At 45.1% G+C, this 22,773-nt stretch overlaps 1 protein-coding gene across 3 annotated transcripts in view; it reads right to left on the bottom strand.

The window, feature by feature from the left end:
- LOC127382445 (uncharacterized) overlaps positions 1-22,487 on the bottom strand; it is a 59,400-nt gene extending 36,913 nt beyond the window's left edge. The window contains exons 1-4 of one of the 3 annotated variants that reach the window (XM_051614083.1): positions 22,282-22,486; positions 21,869-22,181; positions 3,895-3,970; positions 2,150-2,640 (exon numbers count right to left, since the gene is read on the bottom strand). In XM_051614083.1, the coding sequence (XP_051470043.1) occupies positions 2,150-2,640; positions 3,895-3,970; positions 21,869-21,937 (636 nt within the window). In that variant the 5' untranslated portion in view covers positions 21,938-22,181; positions 22,282-22,486. Of the gene's footprint in view, positions 1-2,149; positions 2,641-3,894; positions 3,971-21,868 lie in introns of all 3 variants that reach the window. The other 2 variants (XM_051614084.1, XM_051614085.1) reach the window with 2 other exon arrangements.
- Between the last annotated feature and the right edge of the window lie 286 nt (positions 22,488-22,773).

Genomic DNA, 22,773 nt, shown 5'->3' with positions numbered 1-22,773 from the left:
GCCCAGGTGGTTAATAAGAGGTACTTTTGTTGGAGAATGAAAACAGACCAAGAAACACACACCTTGGTCCTATTTTACAGGTGGGGAATGGAGTTACTGAACCAGACTTGCTCAGCTTCATACAAAGATTTTGTGCCAGAACTCGAAAAAAACCCACCAAAAACCAAAAACAAACAGGTTTCAGATGGATGCTATAAGAAATGACATTGCTGATTTTAGCTAAGCTCATGGGAATCCAAATGTCAGTGGAATACTGAATCTACAACATTACTGTAATTTCTATAATGATTTTCGTAGCAGAAACAAGCACAGGTAGCAAGCAACAAGCCATCACAAAGCTTCTGCATATTACTGGCTGAAAATTAACCAATTCAAACTAAAAATAATACAAACTACCAAACCTTTACAATATTCAGACTGTATTTCACTTTGCATGTTCCATCCTCCACCTCCCCTTCAAAAAAAAAAAAAAAAAAGTAGTACACTTTCAAATTAGAACGACTATGTGAATAGCCTATATTTATAACAGGGATTCCACAGCCTAGAAGTGTTAATGATATGTGCAGTAAAAACATTATTTTTAAAATACACCTCCACTCCAAATTTCCACTTATTTTGCAAAAATTTCTGCCACAATTAATCCAGAAGTGTCAGAAAGCAAATCATTCTCACAAGGTTTCCCAGAAAACCCCCACCGGTTTGGTAAGCTTATTCAAATTAGTCCCTAACCTTCACGAACACACTCACAAACACGCTGCTGAAATAAATTTAGGGCAGAGCAGGTAGATACTATAACCAGGATCCAAATTAGAGAAAGCACCTGGACCAAAAGGAACACTTCTCCATTTATTCATATGCACTCTGAAAAATAGAAGGCTGGGCACAGGCTTACCAGCTTTCTTCTCCTCTCATTAGGATGTGAGACTAATTAAAGTCTGTCAGTATCAGAGAAAGATTTGGTTAATGTGAAATGCAAGACTTGGCCTTTTGAGTGTTCTGTGAGCAGAAACTTGGCTAGAATGGCAAAGAGAGGGTGAGGAAAACTGTACTGAAACCACAAGTCTCTGCATTATGTATTCATGGGTTGTATGCTGCCAGCAGGACTGAGAACAAGCAGCAATGTAATGCAGAAATGGAAGGGTCTTGCTTTTATAGATCTTGGAAAATAAAGACATAGTCCTTTATTTTAGTAGGTTCATCTTGTATGCTCAAAGGGGGTGTTGTTAGTGAGGTTAAAACTAATACATCCAACCAAAGACAGTGAAATTCTTCCCTAATGAGAGGAAATTCAGAACTGAAAGTAACTGTCTTCAACTTGCTGCAATTTACCAGGGTCAGCAGATGTCTGCAGATACTCTTTCATACTGACACTACACCAGTGCAAGAAGAAAAACAAATCACGAAGAGCCAGCTGAAATACTAACTCTACAGCAACATCTTCTGAAAGAGAAGCACCAGATGGGCACTGTGCAGTGCACCTCACCAGAACCGGGCACACCCCATTTCCCAACCTCTGCAGAGATGAAGCAAACTCCTAGCATTTACACACCTCAGACCTAGGCCTCTACAAAAGTCCTGCAAAATCAAGATAAACTGTATTTGGAGCAGCCTGTGAACAGTTTACTAATACAAAGTGTTTAGAAGGTAAAAGGCACTGTTTTACATTGCTGTAAAACTCCTAGAAGGCATAAAGAGACCTGGGCCCAAGGAGGGCAAGCAGTGTGAAAACAGCTATCATCAAGTCCACAACCACTTTCATTAGAAAAGCATTTCTTTTTACACCCCTAAGCAATTAATTTATTTTGGAGTAAATGGTATGAGTCAGATCATGGCAGCAGGGGTAACCTGACAAAAGTGAACCCCAGTGATTTTGTTTCTGTGTCATGCAATGACCTGCACAGTTCCTAACGAGGGTAGCAAGAGCCACTCAAGTAGCAGTGGCTTTACCTTTCAAGAGAGGTATCTACAAGTAGACATAGTTTATCCAAGACAGACAGCAAAAGTACCAATTATGCCCCAAAGACGTGATCACAAGAAGCAGACCTATGAATTTACTGAATCCTGCCTCAATAACCCTTCTCCGTCTTTGCCTGTAACTCCTTCTCTCAAGTGGTGCTGCTTTCCTCATATCAAGTTCTTTCTGCCTTACCTGCTGCATTTTTTCCAGGTCAAGGCTGGGCCTGCTGACCTTATCCCCATATCCTTGCCGATGTCTCTTACAGGGCATGACTTGCTCAAGGCCCGCCCCAACGCTTGTGATAATTAGAGGTCTGGAGGCTGGGCTGCACACAAGGGGCTGGAGTCTCTTGGGAGGGGAGGCACTGAACAGCACGGGGCTTGGGCTGGCGTGCAGGCCATCGGCCTGCTCTGCCACAGGCCGGAAGGACATCGCACACAAGTTCTTCACTTCTTCGTCGCTGGAGGAGGTGTTGTTGCTGTCACTGCAGCAGGCAAGCCTGCTGACCTGGGACCACTTCCGCTTCTCAGCCGCAAACTCTCGGTTGATGCGCTCCAGCTCCTCTTCTGAGCTGTGGCGGTCAAGGCTGGCCTGGAAGAGGGCCCGAACCTTGCAGCATTGGTTCTCCTGGTTCTGGAGCTGGTTAGTGGCCAGAGGGGTCAAAGTACAATTCCGTCTTCTCTCTGGTGAGAGAAGGAGATAGAGGAGTGGCAGAGGAGATCCATGTTCCACAACCTAATAATCAGGTCCTGCTTTCTCCCAAAGAGGTTTTTTTTTATTTCCTCCCAAGCGAACTTGTTGAGCTGTTTTCCCACCTTTTCTTCCCCAGAAGAAACACTCCCCAGCCAAATGCTTCCTCTTTGGAAGTTTGCAGACCTTTGCTAGATCAGACTGTTAGATATCTCCCACAAACTGTCACCTAGAAGACTAGTTGCAGAGCAAGAACATGGACCTGCCATCCACCTCATCCCCTGAAAACGGAGAAGACATGATCTTATGAATGTGTTGTTAGGCACTTGCCTCTAGCTAAAAATACTAAGTTCTAGTGACCAGATCTCAGGGCAGAGGAAGAAAGCAAGTTATATTGTTCTAAGCAGTTCAAATAGTAAAGGCAAATAGAGGTTTCTGAAGGCAAAAGTCCTCTTTTCTGTTACCAGGCTTGTCATACAAAAGCCATAAGCTGGGCATGCTCCACCTGCTCTGCTGAGCTTTCTTTGACAAGCGCATGGAACAGGGGTTTGAATTTCCACAGGACATGTCCTATGGGTCGGGAATTTAACAACTTCTGCCTTTGCATAAGAGTCCACTTGAATTTGGTTAAACAATGATAGAACATAGAGCATGCAGAAATGGCAGAGACTTAGTATAGCTCAAGAGATGCATTTACTACAGATTTCACTTGCATCACTAAGCTGCTTCATTGCAGGTACAAAAACAAGAGCAGAGCATCTGTCTCTCCTGTCGAAAACTCTCAGCTAGACCCAAGAATAGGGCTGCCCAATACCACCAGTACAGGAGAAAGGGAGCTCATCAATGTGTCCAGGGGAATGAAGAAAGCAAAGGTCAAAACTCAAAATGGCAAGAAAGAGAAAGCCTAGAACAAACATGACACAGGTGCAACAACATGAAATAAAAGGTAAATTTTTAGTCCCAGCTCTGCTTCAGACCCAATTATAGACCTTCTCTGCCCCATGTCTGCAGCACTCAAGCCTTCACATATGGTTAACAATTTCTGTCTCTGGTAAGAAAAGTGTGACAGCAGCATCTGATAACACCATCTTCTCCCTGCAAGGTCCTGAAGACTTCAAGGTGACTGATTTCATAGATTAGGTTGTGGTATATGGGGGACAGAGAAGGAGGTTCTTCCAGAAGCACAAGTAAAAAGCAAAATGGAATGAGCTGTAGCATCCCAGGGCTCTCCTATCTCATCCCTTTACCTCTGTCGATCTGAGCAAGTTCCTGGTTCTCTTCCTCAGAATCATCGCTGTCCTCATCACTTGGGGGGTAGGAGATCTAGGGGGCAAGGAAGAAAGAAAAGGCTACATTGTGAACACTGAATATTGCCCTGTTGCTGCCCAAGCCACTTTCCCCACCCTCCCCCAGTCATATCTTGCAGACAGCCACCCCAGCTAACTGCACCCACCCGGCCATAGCACCTCCCTGCACACACATCTCCCAACCTCAAACTCCCACTGCAAAACACAGCCTACCACTACTTCCACCTTGCTGCACCGCCATCTCATCCCCAAGCACAACAAACATACCCTGCCCTTAGCTCCCAAGGCACACAGCTTACAGCCATCATGGCCTGCCACATCCACATCACATGGACAACCAAATCTTCAAAACCCAACCACCAGAAAGATACATCCTGTCAACAGGACCAACAAACGGAAGCAGCATGTTAACTGTACCCACATTTTTCCTTTGAAAGCACACACTCAAGCCACCAAAGAACAGACTCATCTTGTTTTCCTACAGGACAACTCTGAACAATGTAATAGAAATAAAAGAAACAGGATTTCACAGAAATGTAAGCAATAACTTTATGTTGTTCCCATCAGCACAGAATCTTATAGTACCGCTGAACATCCTTAAATGCTTCAAGAGAACAACAATTCACATATTTTCTCTATCAGGAATTTCCAGGAACATTTGCTCTGGATCAGCCAGTGGACTTCACCAAGCCACGTGCTGTGTATCCACTTACTCAAAACATGTTCTAGCACTAAACAAAATTGGTAGCTCCTGTTAAGAAGAGCCGAGGGATCGGAGACCAAGCTTTTGTAGGCCAGAAAGATTCCACTGCTGCAGAGTTTCCTACATAGAGGAAACCATACCTACTCTGTTCCTCAAGTGACTTCTGTTCTACTGCATAGAGCATACCTGGAAGTTACTAGATCAAACCTCTGAGCTACACAACTTAGTATGTGTCTCTGGCAATGACCAAAACCAAATGAGTCAAAGGAAAATGCAATACTTCAAAAGAAACTTTTATAAAAGAGACTGTTCTGGAATAACATGATCACTGCAAAATGAACCTTATTAATCCTTACATCTTTTTATTTAGAACAACAACAAACATTCCCGTTATTCTTAGCTGAGTCTTGCCCACAACAGAATCCAATGGCAATAGGTTTCAAAAGCTTATATGCTTTGTTTCCATTTTAAAAGCGTCTTATGTCTTGTTTTTTTATAGCAGATGAGGCAGCACCCAACCATTACACTGGTATGGATCCATTTCACCTCCACCATTGCTCTGAGGGAAACATCCTTTGTGTGTGTCAGCCTCCCAGAGACCATACTTAATTAGGTGCCTATGAAAGATAAATCCAGCTGATGCAAAAAAACAGGAATAGCGTAGAAATTCTGACTTCTACTGAATTTGATAGCTATTAAGTCAACATCATTTTGTGATCATCCTCCAGAATTGTGTTGGGGGGCTTTATTTCCCCAAAAACCTGTTGCCACCTTTTTTCTCCTTTTTTAAAGCTACCTTTTGCCCTTTTAAATTTACATTGCCCTCTACTTGCTGATCTTTAAACTACTTTCCCAACTGTCAAACGATGAATTGGGAAAGTGGTACAGATTTATCCTCATTGCTGATATTCTTGAAGTAAATGCAGTAGGTTGTTTTTCCCACTGCTACTACCATTTTCTTGTACACATCCACACACATGCATCATTTAATAAAGGCAGCTGGCACTGAGGAACACTGCCAAATTAACAGACTTCTAGTTGTCTGCAGAACAGGTATAATACCTTGTTTGTGCCATGGTAGTTCATAGAGAGGACAGCTGATACTGAAGTGCCACTGTGCTAGCTGCTGTACAGACAGACAGCGGTCCTGTCTTCATTACAAAAGCTAAGGCTCCAATTCTAACTCAAGAGGTACTGACCTTAGACTGTGGCTCATTCCCACATAAAAACCTTTCATTTGGACATGGCAGGGTTTTCAGTGAGGTTTAACAGCTCTGCGTGGGAATCTACCAGTTCCAACTTTTGTACTATGTGAATGTCAATACACGGCATTGCTTCCAAAAAAGAGGCAATGACATTGTCCTGGTTTGAGCACATGCAGGTCAAAGAGCTACTGCACAATGTCAGTGGCTTGAGATATTTAAGATAGGAGTTGGATTTGAGTCAATGATTGACATTTTGAAGGACCAGCCTTGGGCTTCCAAAATATTAGCTCATCCCTGTACACGAGCAAGTTTGCTAGCCCCTAGTGTCATACGGATAACTCTCTTCCGCTAAGTTGTCTCCAGTGTCACAGGCAGCCCAAGACTAATCCCCTATGACTGGCCTCCAACATTTCTCTAGGGGCTTTGCTCAGAGTACCTGTGAGAAGAGAGAAACCTCTTTCAAACAAAAAGATACTGAGTCCGTGGATTTGCTCCTACAGTACAACCCAAAGAAATTAAAGTGGTAGGCTAAATGAATAAAAGGCGCTCTCACAGTCTTGATAATCATCCTCTGTATACTAGCCTAGGAAAAGTACCTGCTTGTCTAGAATAAAATATTATTTTTATAAGCAACATATGAAGTGCTTTTCAGAATCAAGGCAATGAAAGACACCTATTGAGCCATTCTTCCCGACATCCACCTTTTATTTTGGAAGAACATACCAGTAGCACACTTCTCCCAACATTCAGATTTGGTTTCTCCCGTTACTCCCGCTGGTTTATTTTACCCTTGTTCTACACAATAGCCTCAGACATCAAAATATTTTCATAATATACACCAGAGGCTAACCATTAAAAGCCTTAAAATCCAGCAATTGTGCATTTTATGCATTAATGAAATAATGCATACAGAAGACTCAGAAGTCCCATTGCCTCTCATGTCCCATGATCTGCACTGTCTTTCAAGAAGACCTCTCATCTCTGATTTTTTGTGGATTACATACATGCAAATACCATCCTGCTAGGTCTTCAGATCTTTCAGACACATTATCCTTTTCCCTTAATTTATCATTTGGCAAGGTCTATTTTAGTATTGCTACACTATTTTTATTACTAAGCGCTTCCACAAATTATATCCTGGTTATGGAAAAGGAATTCTCCTAAGTCCCTATGTGTGAGACCCTAGCTCCCATGTTCCCTAAAAGAGAACCATCATTAATTGCAGACTAACCATTAATCTTGCAGAGTTCAAATTTTACACACGCAACTCCTTGTCGCAAGGTACCATTCAGGCAAAGATTAATGGAAGCTCAAAAGAAAGGACTGTTGGTATGTATAACAAGAATTTCCAGAAACTATAAAGATACAGGGAATCAAAGACAAATTCTCTGACTAGTTGGAGATAAATGCTCTCTCCCTTGACTCTTCCCAGGCTTTAAGAGTAACACTCTCCTCTCTTCAAAAGCATTCCACTCAACACAGAGGTATTGTGTTCAGGCCTCCAGCTTCCCTTGCACAGTCCCTGTCTGATATTAGCCACAGATTTACTGTTGTCTAAGGCAGCACAGCCTTGTTTGCCTCACAAACTCAGAATTGTGGCACTGCAATAACAGAAAACTTGATCTCCATGTCAAAGATCCTACTAGATCCTGGCTTCATTGACAGCATATGAATCATAGGACTGTTTAGACTGGAAGAGACCTCTTGGTATCTTCTAGCTCATGCCCCTGCTCAAGCTCAGTCAGCTTGAATGGGATGCCCAGGACTGTGCCCTGTACACTCTGTACCTTAACATGCAAAATTAAAATCTCCAGTTCACATAGACATGTGAGTATTTACAATCCATGGCACAAAACAAATCAGAAAACAAAGGACAGGTACCTAACCGACCTCCAGTCTTTCTTCAGGAAATGCATCAGATCTGAAGTTCAAAGACAGCAGCCACCTGTTGTTGAGGATCTCAGTCTTACACCTGGATCCTTCAGTTCCAGCACCAGACATGCCTTCTGTCAGGCTAAGGACTCCTACTGTGCCAGATGGAAACATGGACAAACTTCCCCATGCATTTGATTTCACATCAATCTCCAGTAAGTAAAGATGAGCTTGTGAAGAATAACCAGACGGTATTTAAGGAGAACCAAGTGTAAAGTTTAACACTTTGAGGGAGATTAAACATGAAAGAAACTAGCAGAAGAAAATATTACAGATAGAGAAAAAAAATCTTTGCCTTTCTCATCACACTGCTACTTGTTAACTGAGTACTGCCAGCAAACTGCAGGCAGAACTGCCCAGGTCCTAAAGGGTCCAGTCACCCTTAGAGTCTAAAGCCCTGAAACATACCAGATAATAAAAAAACCCCACCCTGCTAAAGTGAAGTTCCTCTTGGTTTTCCTTACAGAAGGGAAATTAACCTGGTATAATATAATCAAAAGTAATAGCATTAAGAATCATCTGGGAGCTTACAAAGAGAAAGGAATCCCACTTCTAAAGCAGAACAAATCTCTCCCAACAGGCTCCACTTAATGACTGTGTTGTTCTAAAAAAAACAAAACACCAGAGTGGTTGATGCAGTGGAGGGTATGTGCATGAGAAGCACACAAGACAAACATACAACTGACCACAGCCAACCTCAAGTTGCCAGCTTGAACCAAGAATGCGCACAGGCTGGAGAGCATAATTCCCAGTCCCCCACTGGCAGGGAGTTTAACACCAGGGAGGTGACTTCAGCATCAGAGGCCAATGCTGCCTGTGTTGCCACATATAAGGCTGCTTGTGACACAGGCTCATTCACTTGAGTACTGGCACTCCAGGAAAGCCCCTTCCATGCACCCTGGAAAGAGACTTCACTGAGCTGGTCTCACTCACTGGTGCCTGGTGCAAAAGCAGAAAAAGACATGCAGCTCACTATGACTACTAATATCTCTTACAGGGAACCAATTTCCATTTCTTCAAACCAAAGAAATTAAACAAGTGCTCCCTTACCTTCTCCCTGCAGCACTGCCTACAGAGCTGCTAGAGAAATTGAGATCCTACAGCACAGGGCTCTACTGCTGGCTCTTCTCCTTCCCAACCACTTAGCTTTAGTAAAAACATTTTACAACATTTCCACACTGTTATTTTTCCAGGTCAACAACTGCAGTACTTGCCATAGAAACCTGTCCAATCCTGAATGAGGAAGGTGCCATTCTCTCAATCGTAAGAAACTGAACCAGAGAGAATGGGAAAACAAGCGAGAGTATGAGGCACTGAAAGGCAGTTTTGAGGGGAAGGGGTCAAATGAACCTTCAAATCAACATCCAACAACTCTCACAAGTTCTTCTTTAAATTTTATTTTAGAGACATTCCGCATTAAAGGGATGATTTATGCAAGTAAAAGAGGCTGCAGTGCTTGCTCTCTCCTCAAAAAAAGTACCGTTGTTAGAGAGATTAGAGGAAAGGCTCAGTTCAGTCTTCAGACATCTACAAGTGAGATATGACTGCCTAGACTAGATGTGGGTTTTACAGCTGGGGTCCTTCAAAAGCTAAGCTTCCAGCCAGAACAGTCCTAGTTTGGAAAAGCCTTCTAAAGTATTTTTTCCATTGTTATTATTCTTTTCCTTTTTAATTTTCATAATAGCTCTGCCTCCAAACTCTTTTCCCTGTTTCCTTGCAAACGGCTACAACTCAAACCCAGAGTTCATAACCCTTGAATGTTGTCCTGCTTGACAGAGCAGCTGTCTAGCTGAATCAGTGAAAGTGGTGATGGCCCAGTGGTACACAGCACTCTTCAAGGCCCTTGCTTTCCACGCCTGCCCCACACTGAAGACAGCAAAATTCCCTTTTATTTGTAGGAATGCTTCCCATTTAGTCAGACACTTCACTGTCTGTGGCTTCACAGACTTGAAAGAGGCAGAGTCACTCTAGGTAGCAGAGTCCACAATGTTTTAGCAATACAGATGTACTTTTTATTGAATGCTTACCTTACACAGACAAAGGCAAACATGGTGACTGGCAATGCTCAGGGCACAAGTGGTGGGAGACATCAACCAAAGAACACTGAAAATGAGCTTCTGTTCTGAGGAAGAATGACTGAACTCTGTTTCCAAAAGCGTAGCCTAAAGTTGGGCTACCCAGATCTTACAAGGAAAACATCAGGCTTGCACAGACCAGCAAGGACACAAGTGGTAGGTGGATGCAGGGAGGTGCATGTGTGATCCTCTTCTTGTCTTAAATCCTCTCCCTTATGCTTCTGTAATTCCACCAGCAAGTTAATGTTGAATTGAACATACTGTTTGAACAGTGAGATTATGTTTATCTACTGTCTACAGCTCCTGGACAGAAGTTACAACTGTGGCCAGACCTCACTAGAACTAGAGAGATGAAAGAGTAGTGTCCTAGGCTTGGGGATCCAATATTGAAAGTGGAATGAATCAGAGAACTCTATGCAGAGACAAGTGCAATGGGGCTTCATCACTGGGATAGAGCACAGAGACTGGTCAAAAAATTATTCACACCAAACCCACAGAGCACAGCTGGACTCTCCGTGCTGTCTCATCTGCCCCACATCAGTTCTCTTGCAGCAGTCAAGTGTCTGCATCAAACCTTTTTTTTTTTTTAGGTCTCCCCCCACCCTTCCCAAGACTAAGCAGAGATGATTTTGCAGGTGAAGGCAAAAGATAAAAACATCAAGGGCTTTTGCAAAACAAACACATAAATAAAAAGCAGCAGGTCCTGATGCATCACCATAGCTCCAGAGAAGTATGGTGTACAGCACCGATGAACCTATGGTGTGTGGACATGTGGACTCCCCAGTTAAGAGAAACAGCAGACATCTGATGTTTTCCACTTGCAGGGAACTGAATGCAGCCTATGACCACAACTGAACACCAGTGTTATACAACAGTTATGGATCAGGTCTTAAACACAGGAATCAGGTGAGCCACAGTAACAGCCTTTTCCATTGACTCCTATCCAACATGGGCCTTCTCTCAAAAGCTCTGGGTGAACATTGTTAGAGTAAAACCAAGATCATCCTTTTATATTGCACTCAAGATAGCTTCCAAAAGGCAGCAATTGCAAAGAACCTAGAAAAGATTCTGTTCTACTCAGCAAAGACCAACGATATAGACACCCACATAGATGCACATGCTTCTCCCACCATCATCAGTCAAACTTCTGTGGCAACAGAAGACACAAAAGTAGGGCTAGCAACTAAAATAAGAGACTTTAAAAAGCCTCCTACTCAGAAGACACCCAGACTCTGGTCCTTTCCATCCAAAACATTCCAAATCTTAAAGAGCTCTATTCAGTTTATTTATTCGCAAAGCCACTATGACAACCAGAATCTCTTTGTATAAACATAGCTGCAGTTGTGTTTGGGGCCTTGATTTAACAGTTCATTATGTTGGAAATTACAGGTGGAATGAAGTCACTACAACCCTTACTCAGCAGGTGGATGGAGTCTGGTAACAGAGGTGTTACCACAGAAGCAGACCCTTTGATTCTCCCAATTCCTGCTTGGTTTCCCAGAGCACTATGTTTTACCAAATAAGACTGCTTCTGCAGTACAGGAGTCACGAGAATGCTGCAGCTCCACACTGTAATATGTATCACCCTTCCCAGTAGCAATAGTTTTTACAAAATTCTCAAGCTGTCCTTATGTTGTTAGTTTAAGAGGATGGTTAAGGTTTATAATTCTTACTGTGGTGACAGAAGATATACGTTCCTCCAAATCCACTTCTACCTGCAAGTGAAGCTTACAGATATGACACTTCCAAGTAAGTCTCCTACTCTCCTCCCACCACAGAGTAGTGGTCAGTAGAAATACCCAGCACAGCTTGGCCTCGGTCTGCAGTCACCTGCATGTGATGAAGCCACACAGTAAGTTTCTCTCCAGCTCTGCTACTCTGTTCATAACTTTGCTGGTGTGATAAAGACACTTATGGCTAATTAATAATCAAGTTTTAAGAATTCTATTGGAAAACTAGGATCCACCTGTTAACTTTCTCACCCTATGCATTGAGACAGCATTTTACACAGCTCAGAGGGGAATCAGCAAAGCAAGCAGAAGTAAAGAGTCAGGAAACACCCATCAGAAAGAAGCAGCAAAATACAAAATGATTGTTCCGCAAAGAGATCAGTTTGCAAAGGAGGTCAACTCCTCTGACAGCTCACAGCGTGGAGTCCTGGCATTCCCCTGGCTCGCACCCCACAGGAGCAGTGTTATTCAGCAGTGCTGACACCACAAAGCACAACAGGCCAGAAAGACGAGAAGGAGCCTGAAGGATTAAAGACCTTCATTATGAGGCCTCATCCATCCTGTGTTAAGATACAGTGACTTACAGCCCATTTGCTGCTGAACCTCAGCTCTAAACACCGCAAGGTTAAAAGTAGCAGTATTTATCACAGGCTGAAAACCCTCTCAAGCATAAGGAGAAGAGAGTACAAGGGGCACCTACAACTAGAGAGGCACCTATAGCACAGCTATTCTCATCTGCAATACATGTACTGAGAAAGGGGAGGATGGGAAACAGTTGCCCAAACCAGTGCCAACTATCCCTGCTTAGGCCACAGTGACTTACACACACTCCTCCTGACTCACCCCCCTTCCCCACTGGCCTAGCTCATCACATTGCTGGGATGAGGAGAGGTCCCTCTGCACAGGCCAGCTTCTCTGACAGCTTAAAGCAACTCCCCAGCATTGCATGGGTCCCCTCTACCAGGGAAATACAGCTGACAGCAGCTGGCATACACAGGTTTTCTATGCCTTGAGATACTTCATTAGCTGACGAGAAGCTGTCTGTGTTGGGAGACCTCACTCGACACTCACCTCTGCTCAGCCATAAAGAACTACATTAGCCAGATTTGCAAACACAAGGAACAATGCCTTACAGTCAGGCTGGAAAACACATTTGGAGCACATGAGACATTTCAGGCTTCTCCTCTAAAAATCCCACATTAACCCTTCTGAGTGCAAGTGGCCGCAAGCTGCTTCATCTCTCTGGATTTACACCAGTCTTCTTGCGTTTTATCATGGAGCAAGCCAGTAACGTAGGATAATCCTTCAAGACCCGATCTTTGATCCATCTGGTCAGGCATCTTTAGAGTAAGAGTTAGGAGCATGTAAATACTTGCTATGGATCTCGTTGCCCCAGATACTTTCTAGCAGGCATCGTGTGATACCAAGTGGTTCTTAGTTGGGAGAATCTGGCCAAAGGGGGTAGTCTCTTCTTCCTGCACATGGTGGGATGGGCTAGAGACAAGTGGCACAAAGACATAATTTGAATGATTACTCTTTCTTCCAATATATGAGCGGGTTGGCATGTTTAGGTAAAAGAAGTCCATTGGGCTACTAATGCACAGACAGCAGTTCAGTCTCTAGAAGCTCCCAAGACCAACATATGTGCTGTTCTTACTGTCTTCCCTAAGTGCCCGTATCTGGCACCTGCAGGAGATAGAACTGACTGTAGGTCTAAGACAGGATGTGTGCTCCTAAGCCCCATGCATGAAAGCAGAACACACAGCACATGCATTTACTTGCAACATCACAACACAAGGGGATGCACAGAACAAAACCCGACAGTGTTCTTGCAGATTCAACTCACTTTGCTCACCACAGATGGCTACTGAGGCAGTGTCCGAGCACCACATACTAAACTGGCACGCCCACATACCATTTCAGAAGCAAGACAGGGGAAAAGTTGCATTGCACTGCAGCCCTCTCCAAAATACCACCAAGGGGTTTCCCAAGAATGACTTGTTCTGTCCAAGCCAGAATAAAGGGGTTTCTATTAACTAAAAAATATAAATGGAAGCTGATTTTTAAGCCTCTAAATTATTTCACTTCCTATGTTCCAGACCAAATACCACTGTTCCCTCCTCTTAATTAGCCCTTGCCAAAGAACTTTTATTTCTTTGGAATAACCAACGCCTAGGAATAAAGAAAAAATAAAAAATAAAAATAAAAAAAAGAAACCCAAGCACAAAAACAGTCTGGCTGCAGACAACTGTCTGGAACAACCACTTGGCTTTGTGTGTAATAACTGGGTGACAGGATATGGAAGGATTATTTTATATTTTTCCAGCTTACATCCAGACACACTCAGCAAACTAGAGGCTCTGGCACCTTTCCTCAAGATGGGAAATTCCCTGTTCAATCAAAGGAAATTTTCTTCTCATCTTATGCCCATATAGAGCTTGGCAGACTGTGGCCTCTGATGCCAAGAAGTAAGAACATCAGTTAAATAAAATTAGCCTGCATCGTGGAAACAATGTGACCCCATTAGGAAGGCATAGGATGAGACAGATTTCTGAACAAAATGAGTGCGAAGGGACAGGATCTTTATGCCAAGAGGAACTTAAATTATGTGACCTTCTTGAAACCAGCACCTCAAAAGCAGGCTTGTAGCCCAGTCAAATCAATTAATCAGCTACCCAAAGCAAATCCATGGTTTGTTCCTTAGAAATGTCAGAAATCAAGGTCTCTCTACTCTCACTGTAGACATTAATGCATATTGAAGTTTTTGGGAGTACTTTATCCAGGCAGTCCCTGTCCTTTCACACATCTAAAGTCAGATAAGGGCCATTTACTTTGCAGTCAGACAACAAACCTCAGGGCCCACACATCCCTGAAATGGGAGACATGACTAATAAAAACCTCCCTAGGCTCTTAGGCTCCAGCACTGGTTTCCTCTTTTCCTCAGAAGGTATTTCCAGCCCTGAACTTAGGTTTTCTCGTATGTGCTGATGCTGGAACAAGTGTTGGGAACAAGAGTGATTCCAGGCAAATCTGGATTTTTCTCAAGTGTATTTGCTGGGTACAACAGCCAACCAATACAGCAATGCCAGTCCCAGATGACAGCAGCTCAATTGAGGAAAAGAATCCATAAACTCAGCCTGCCAAGCCTGAGGGACACAGTCCCAGGTTTCACGTCTCCTTGCCGACAACACTCATTTAGAAGGTGCATGCCAGTGGAGCACAGGTATCAATCTTCATTCCCAATACTACAGCTCAAGCTTTGGCAAGCTGAGGGGCTCTGCAGTAGGCTTTTATTTCTACAGTAAGCCTGGATGATGGGACTGGTTGGCTAAGAGTGCTGAGGGAAGAGAAGTCTGGAAACAGACTGGTCCACAGAAGCTGCTTGAAAAGCTGACAGTCACTCACAGAATGTTCTTTCGGCTTTTAGTTCCTGTCACCACCAGGTGACATTCTGCCATGCTAACCCAGAACAACTAGGAAGACCCAGGATGTGGAATACTGCACATGCAGCTATGTGGCAGCTTTGGTGCAAATCTTCCAAGCAAGATAATTTTTTATATGCAGGTCCACCAGAAGTTCCGTAAGTGTCCACAGTATTTCACGCTCCATGAAGCTATCAAGGCTGGACTAGAGAGGCCACCATGAAAGCTCTTCACATGATGTACCCAACACAAGGGTACTCCGTTGCAGCATTCCCATTCTGGTAGGGCTGTCTCAAAGAAAGAGCAGAAGTTCACCTGGCTGAGCGCTTCACGTGTGGCAGTAATTGAAGGAGGAAGAGAGACTACTTGAAATGTAAAATCTGTTCCCTCTGCCTCAGCCAGCTCCCAAGATGCCCCAGCCTCAAAACGCTTGTCCTACAACAACTGAAAACTCCAGTCTGATGTACACACTGAGGCAGACATGGAGGGCAGATCAATGTCCAAAGAGATCAGCCCACAGCAGGGAGGAGGCTATATTGGGTCTGAAAAGCAAAAGAACATAGCAAGAGAGAGGAGAAATGCCCAGAGACACCATGAGCTGTCCACCCCCAAGGAGTGGCCAAGCTGGTGCAGAAGAAACAAGACTTCTCTGAACTGTGCTTCACCTGTGTGCTGGGCCGCCCTGTGCCCAGATGGGCTTGGAAACAGCTCTGAATAGGTCACATTGGGCCATACATCCTTTACATCCACTTTCAGGCCTGGGTCACAGCAGAGTTCATACCACACATGGAATGCTTTCTGTGCTGACAAAGGTCACAACTAATTGGCTTTTCTCTAAATCCTTGCCTGGGTGTTCATGCTGAGCAGTTGTGGGTGGTGCTGGTGCCTATTCAAAACCAGCTTAGCTGGCTGACTCTGCTGGTCAATGGTGGCAAGAGGACAAACAGGCTCTGCCCACAGCCACCTACAAGAGTTACTGCAGCAGCAAACAGCCCGGAGTGCACACATACCTGTGATGCTGGTTGCTAGGAAGAGCTGGGTCACCCAGCAACCTGAATCCCACTGAACAGAACGGGGCTACAGATAAATGCACGGGGGTAGGAGGAGCTAGCGCTGCCTACACTGCAGGTGGGTGTGTATTCCCCACTGAAAAGAGAATACAGCCCATGGTTCCCATACTGAGGCACCCCAACAATACTTCTCTGACCCCAGGCATGCTCCAAGAACAGCCAGAGAAGCTGGCCAACCTGGCACAGTACAGCAGAGTGGTGCCCTGCCCACCCACCACTCCAGAGATGTCCCAAGTAATGCAAGCCTTGCTTTTTACTTTCAAAAAAGGTGAAGCTCTTTTTCAAGAGCCACAATTAAATTATGACCTGGGTCTGCTTTCTATTTTTCCTTCAAATATAAGCTATTTTCCTGCTCAGGAAAACTTTTAGCATCCCAAACAGTGCAACATAAATTCAGGAGCTGTACAACAGTGTGTGATAACAAGAAATTAGGTAGAACTTCATTGTCCAGCAAAGCAAAATGGATTAATTTGTTTTCATCAAAGTGCAAAAGTCAAGTGCATAGTATAACAATTTCAGAATTCAATGTTTCATTCAAATAAAAATAAAGAATTGGGAAATACAAAAGAAAGTAATGAGATTTCTTTGTGACACTGGAGGGTATATTCATTTTTTAAAAAATCTAGCTCATATTTTCATATCAGTCACGAACAAGGCCAGCTGAAAGGATGTCTCACTGAACTACCCCAATGTCAATGAACTCCCCATTATGCCATATTTGCAATTTCTGCAATTTATCTGAAGTTTCCACTCTCTGGAATTAATACATTACAGGAGATTCTTGATGTTGGATGTCTGCACAGGAAAGATGACAACCCTTGAAAATTCAGACCTCAGAAGCTAAGTAGAAAGGAATTGCAAACCTCTTACTTTACAATGCTTCAGGCAAAAGTCTCAAAAACTTAAGGTTTCAGAATGGCTGGGATTGCCCATTCTATTCTTTGCCTTGGCTAAGTACCTATCACAGCATTTCTAACCCAGTAACATAACTTCAGTCAAAACTATCTCAAGCTTAACTTTAGACATATTCATAGATACTCCAATAGCAAAAACTGTACTTACACACTTACATTCTTGCAAGTGCTTGTATCTATCCTAAGTGAGATTAAGACAAACCAGAAGCATCTAAAGTTACCAGGTGTTAGTAGGAGGAAAAGAAAAGCTTTGATATAAAACAGTTCTCCAGCCCTAGAAGAATGAACTTCTAGGATGGGATGTGCTGAAAAAAGTCCATAAATGAAAGAAAACCTTCACACACCACAGGAGACAAATGAAGCTGAATTTTCACTGTGCCAAGCTGTCTTCAGCCAGCCTGAAGACCAGTGCTTGGCCAAACACATGATAAGCAGTCAACCCAACAAAAGAAGGAAAATACTATGTCCTCCTTCATACAAAACATAACTCCTTACACCGATCTTTGAAAGCACACTCACTGTGTATCAGTAGTAATGATGCTACTTGACTCTTTTGGTCTGAGGAGAAAAAACTTAAATAACACACCCCTGGCTCTGCTAAATAACCAGCTAGCACTAGGACAGTGACTTGCAAGCCTGACATTCACTTTGCACAGCCAGTTGAACCCCCTTCATGTAGGAAGGATCAGAATGGTTCCCAGTCGCTCATCAGAGCCAGCCAGCCAGCCCAGTCTCATAGCTGACTTTGGATGCAGATGCCAACAGAAAACTACAGATATGACTTGCTGGTCGCCAACACATTGTTATGCACACATACAAGCTGCAAGGATCCATGAAAGAGCTGACATGGTGGCTTTGTTAGTGCCTAGTCCACAGTTCCCTTGTAAGCAAGCGTAAGTCCAAAATTACATAGCAGAGAAAGGCAGTTCTCTGTCACCAGAAGAGACTCAAATATTATTTCATTTTGTTGATCGACATTAAGGAAATGATAAGCAGGTCTTAATTGCCCCCTCCCAGCACAAAAAGGAATATGCCAAGTGCATAGGTAATTTAACAACTTTTGTGTATTAGAACATCAATTGTATCACCTCCAAAGTTGTGTTGACAGCAAAGTTAGAATGGAATTGCCACCCTTCAAGTGCTCAGTTTTCTTCAGCTACATGTTCTAGCCAGTTAATTTTTTAACACACCACAATCCAACTGTTTCATTCTGATAACACCTAGGGCCACTAATTAAGGGCTTAGTTTGACTGGCAATGCACAGACTTGTTCCAACCAGATGCTCCCTGCCCCAAGGAGCTTGCTTGCCTGCAAAGCTTAGAAAACAGACACTTAAACTTTAGCCACTGCAGAAATATGCAGGGGCACAATAGTTTGAAGAATTTGGAAGAAATGCATTAGTGTGAGAAACCCCTACCCCAAGCTGAGGGGATGAACAAGACATTTCATTTGTAGAGAGCTCACCAAGTCAGCTGGAGAGTACGTCTCAGGACTCAGTATCAGTAGGCCATCACATAAACCCACATGCAATTCCAGGATATGCATTTTAGAAGCTCCTTGAACAATCTGACTTACAGTTCAAGGAGGGCTTATCAGAGCTAACAGTCCAAAACTATGGAATAAGAAAAACTGTAGTAGACTGTAATACTGGACAGACAATAAAAAATTCAGGCCTTGAGTTATAGGCTTCTCTCTCTTTATTTGAAGCATTTTACTACAGTATAGGACAAACCCTGTTCTCACTCTTTTGTCCCACAAGTTCTACTCTGGAACAGACCCAGTTGTTATCAAAGATGAGCACTAACCTGTAAAGTCAAATCTGCTTTTGGCCCTCAATTTCTAACAGCCAGCCAAAAACCGGAGCTTTCTGAATCTGGCCTAATCTCTAGCAAATAACACCAGACCACTGAAGCAAGAGGTGAAACAGCAGGCTGAGGCCATAAGGCTCCAATTCACAGTCCTTTCTTGGATTTAGCTGCAGCAGCTGAAGGACTCTAAGCTAATGAACTGGACTGTGAACCTCAACAGGTCAGGAGTGGACCCACTGCCACTGAGCTGTCCCCGCTACAGGGCACGAGTGTTCAGTGGGGAGACAGGAAGGTCTCTGGTATGACCAGTCTTCCAAGTCTAAGAGTTCAAACTTGAACCCTAACTACCACACTTCACAGCCCAGCTGGCAGCACATACTAACCCATGAGCAGGTGAAACTTCAGTCAATCCCTCCCTTCCCATTATGGTGACTTCTGGAGAATGGGCAATACAGCAACAGTAACTTTCTCAGCAACACCAGTACGAAATGGAAGACCTCTTGAGACAAAACCTTCTAAGCAGCCTTAGTTGTCAACTGCTTGAAGACCAGCTTCAGTAGGGGAAAAAAGCAAGGTCTATTACATCAACATCCAAAGCCTGCACATTTCCCGCTTGCACTTACAGGAGGCAATGGCAGCCTCTCAGCTTCTCCAACTGGGGGAAAACTAGGAAGACATATCACAGCCACACTTAACCAACTCAGGATACCTGGTGCCAAAATTAGATCCTTACAGTGGACAGAAATTTAATCCTCAAAAGATTCCCAAACCTGGCATGCCAATCCAACGTTGGTCAAATCTCCCAAGCTTACAAAAATCACTTCACCCTTTAGCCAAGGAGAAGTCTCCCACAACTGTGCCTAATGGCAGTACTGTTGCAAGCTGGAAACACAACAGCATCTTGCCTTCCCTTGCATTTGGGAACTTCCAACAAAGGTCATAAAGTGCAAAAGCATGTGGGTAAAGAAGGAGAAAAGCAACTAAAGGAAGTATACTACTTTTAAAGCTCAGAAAGCTCTTGATTTGGTTGCCGGATGCAAATTAGCTCTTATTCTATCCAAAATACATGCTCATTCGCCACTTGCACTATCACAGACCTGATTTTATGCTCCCATCTAACTAACTTTTCACTAGGTTTCAAAGGCAGCAGACGGGACCCTTTAAATAATGCACATGCCTCACATGTCGGAATATATACAGACCTGAACAGGCACAGATCAAAGTGAAGAAGTTGAGAAGGCAGGAGCTCATTCTGTGCCTGGCAGCCCCACATCATCTGAGAGCAGTACAGGGAAATGGTGCGGGACACTTGACCTTGTCACAGGGTCCACGTCCAGGGCAGCCGTGGGAAGTTCCCACACCACTCACCACTTGTGACACCTCTCCCATGTCCACACGTGAAGGTGATCTGGCCCAACACCTAAGACGGAGCACTGCACGCTCTGTTAAGTGATTAGTATGCTGGTATGAGGCTGAACCAAGATCAGGCAGCTGCATATGGTCCCCAAAGGCCTACAAAATATACATAAACCCAGAGTCTGAAAGTCTGGCTTTCTGCCCATACACATGCAGACCAGTCATTGTACCACTCCCCATGGCAGGCTGCAGGGCTACCTCTGATGCATTAGCCTTCCAGAGAACAGGGTAAACGTAAGTCGGCCTTCTTTACTGAGCCTCCAAAACTACAGACCACCTGTTTGCAGCACAAAACCTCAGCATTAATATGACCAAAATGGCTGCAGATACCCACTCCTGTGGGTTTCCCTGCATGCCTGCAAGCATCCTAAATGCTGTATATACCCCCAAGAGCTCCCTCCAGAGATTCTCACAGTTTCACCACCTGATGCTCCAAGAGACAAACAATAAAGCTTGAGCAGGCAGTCACAGCCACAAGTCTCAGAAACTGCGTTCAAAAGAAATCCCCCACTGCCTCTGCAGAGATACTGCGCACTGAATCCATCCAACCACAACCTAAAGCATCACTCTTACTTTATTTCCAAAAATGAAACCTAATCCTGCCTCCTCCAGTAACCACACAACGTGCAGTCCCTGCAGGAAGAATACGTGAACATTGCAAACTTTGAGGAAGCACCAGCACTGTTTCTAACAAAGTTATCACCAGCCTCTCCAGAGTGACTGCGCAGAAGTGCAGCCACACAGCAATCCGCCTCTGTGTAACACATACAAAAGACTCCACTAGAGTCTGGTATACGCATCCCCAGCCCCCAACTCTAGGCAACAAGGGCTGCTACTTTTCCCAGATCCCTTCTTTAATTTGCGTCCAGGCACAACACTTCCCACAGTACTGATGCCAATCCAGCAGTTATGCTGATTTCCAGGGGTATCCCTTGCTTCACAACACTTTCACCAAATCAAGATCTGGTAATTTTTTTGTAAGTAACACATCACGACTCCATTTTTATCCCATTGCACATGGCTCCAAAATTCCTCCTTGCATTTGGCAGGAAGGCCTTACATATTCCTTATGCTGAATCTGTGATCCTCATTTTTCTTCTGAATACGAAGGAAGGATGTGAGCAGAGTTGGAAAGCCATGGGTCAATGCAGCGAGCCCAACAGCAAACTTCAGCTCAGATTCCAGCCTTCAGGATCAGAAGGGACAGAAATGCAAATAACGAACTGAAGGCTATTTTAAGCAAATCACGTTTGAACATTGCTCAAGTGGGGTTCTAGCCAGGTGAGGGCTGGGAGAGGACAAACTGCACACATACAAAGGTAAGCAGACAGACAGGCAAATGCCTGTGAAGCTCCACGTGAACGCCGTTAAAAGTAAATGCTTCTAAGGAACAAACAGATACATCTGCCTTCATCCACTTTTCCGTATTACCTATTGATATATGCAGGGTGACTCTGAGAGCGAAGGAACGGGGCTTTAGTAACAGGAATACAGCCTAGGCCATCTCCTACAGAGCACATTGGCTGAGAGGAAACCGGCCCAGCGTAATGAAAACTCCAAGACACCAACTGCTCAAGGCCCCGCTACGGGTTACCTGACGGGCGCAAAAAACGCCCGAGACAAAACCGGCCGTCCTTACCTTTAGCTGAAAAGGCTGAATTTCATTCAGACTCTGGTTCCTGAGCTTTTTGGTGAGGATCTTCAGCATGGTACAAACCCGAGGAGCCGAGGCAGGGTTAGGCGCAGACAGACGCGCGCACCCGCATCCGCCGGGCGGCTGCGGCCAGGCTCGGGGGAGCTCGGCGGAGCCCCCCGCAGCAGCCCGGGCGCGGGGCGGCGGGGCGGGGAGGACAAGGGTCCGCACAGCCCGCTCCCCGCGCTGCCCCTCTCTCCTCCGCCGCCCCGCTCCGCAGCCCTCAGCGAGGGAAGGGCCAGGAACCCCTTTCCAAAACCTGAAGGAAAAAAAAAACAAAACAAAACAACAAACAAAATACCAAACTTCCTCTGCTTTCCACCCCCTCCCCGGTTACGCTTCAGAGAGGAGGGAGGCACCAGCTGGCAGCGTGCACCAAGGGACAAGGGACATTTGCAGCGGCGTTTGCCGGGGGGCGGCGGAGCTCCCTAGCCGGGGGGCGGCGGGCCCCGCTGCCGGCCCCGCTGCGCTGCCCTCCGCAGCCCCTCAGGCCGGCATCGCGCCCCGCTGCCCGGGCGCCCCGGCCCCGCGCCCCGCGCCGCCGCGGGGAGCCTGGGACAAACGGCGCGGCAGCCGCGGCGCCCATTGGCCGCCCGGGCGGGGAGGGGCGGGGAGGGGCGGGGCTTCCGCTTAAAGGGGCCGCGCCGCCTGACCTCCCGTGCCCGGCGCGGGGCTGCTCGAGGGGCGGGACCGGCCGCCCCCAGTGCCGGGCTACCCGCCCCCCCGAGTCCCCAGCGCTCTGCTCAGGCTGGAGCAGGCGGGGCGCTGCCTGCCCGGTCCCGCATCCCGCCCGCACCGGCGGGTGACAGGATGCCGTGACCTGTCCGCTCTGTCCCTTGACCCTGAGCGCC

The sequence above is a fragment of the Apus apus genome, chromosome 3 (assembly GCF_020740795.1).
Source record: "Apus apus isolate bApuApu2 chromosome 3, bApuApu2.pri.cur, whole genome shotgun sequence".
NCBI lineage: Eukaryota > Metazoa > Chordata > Aves > Apodiformes > Apodidae > Apus > Apus apus.
This window is presented reverse-complemented; position numbering and strand designations above follow the sequence as displayed.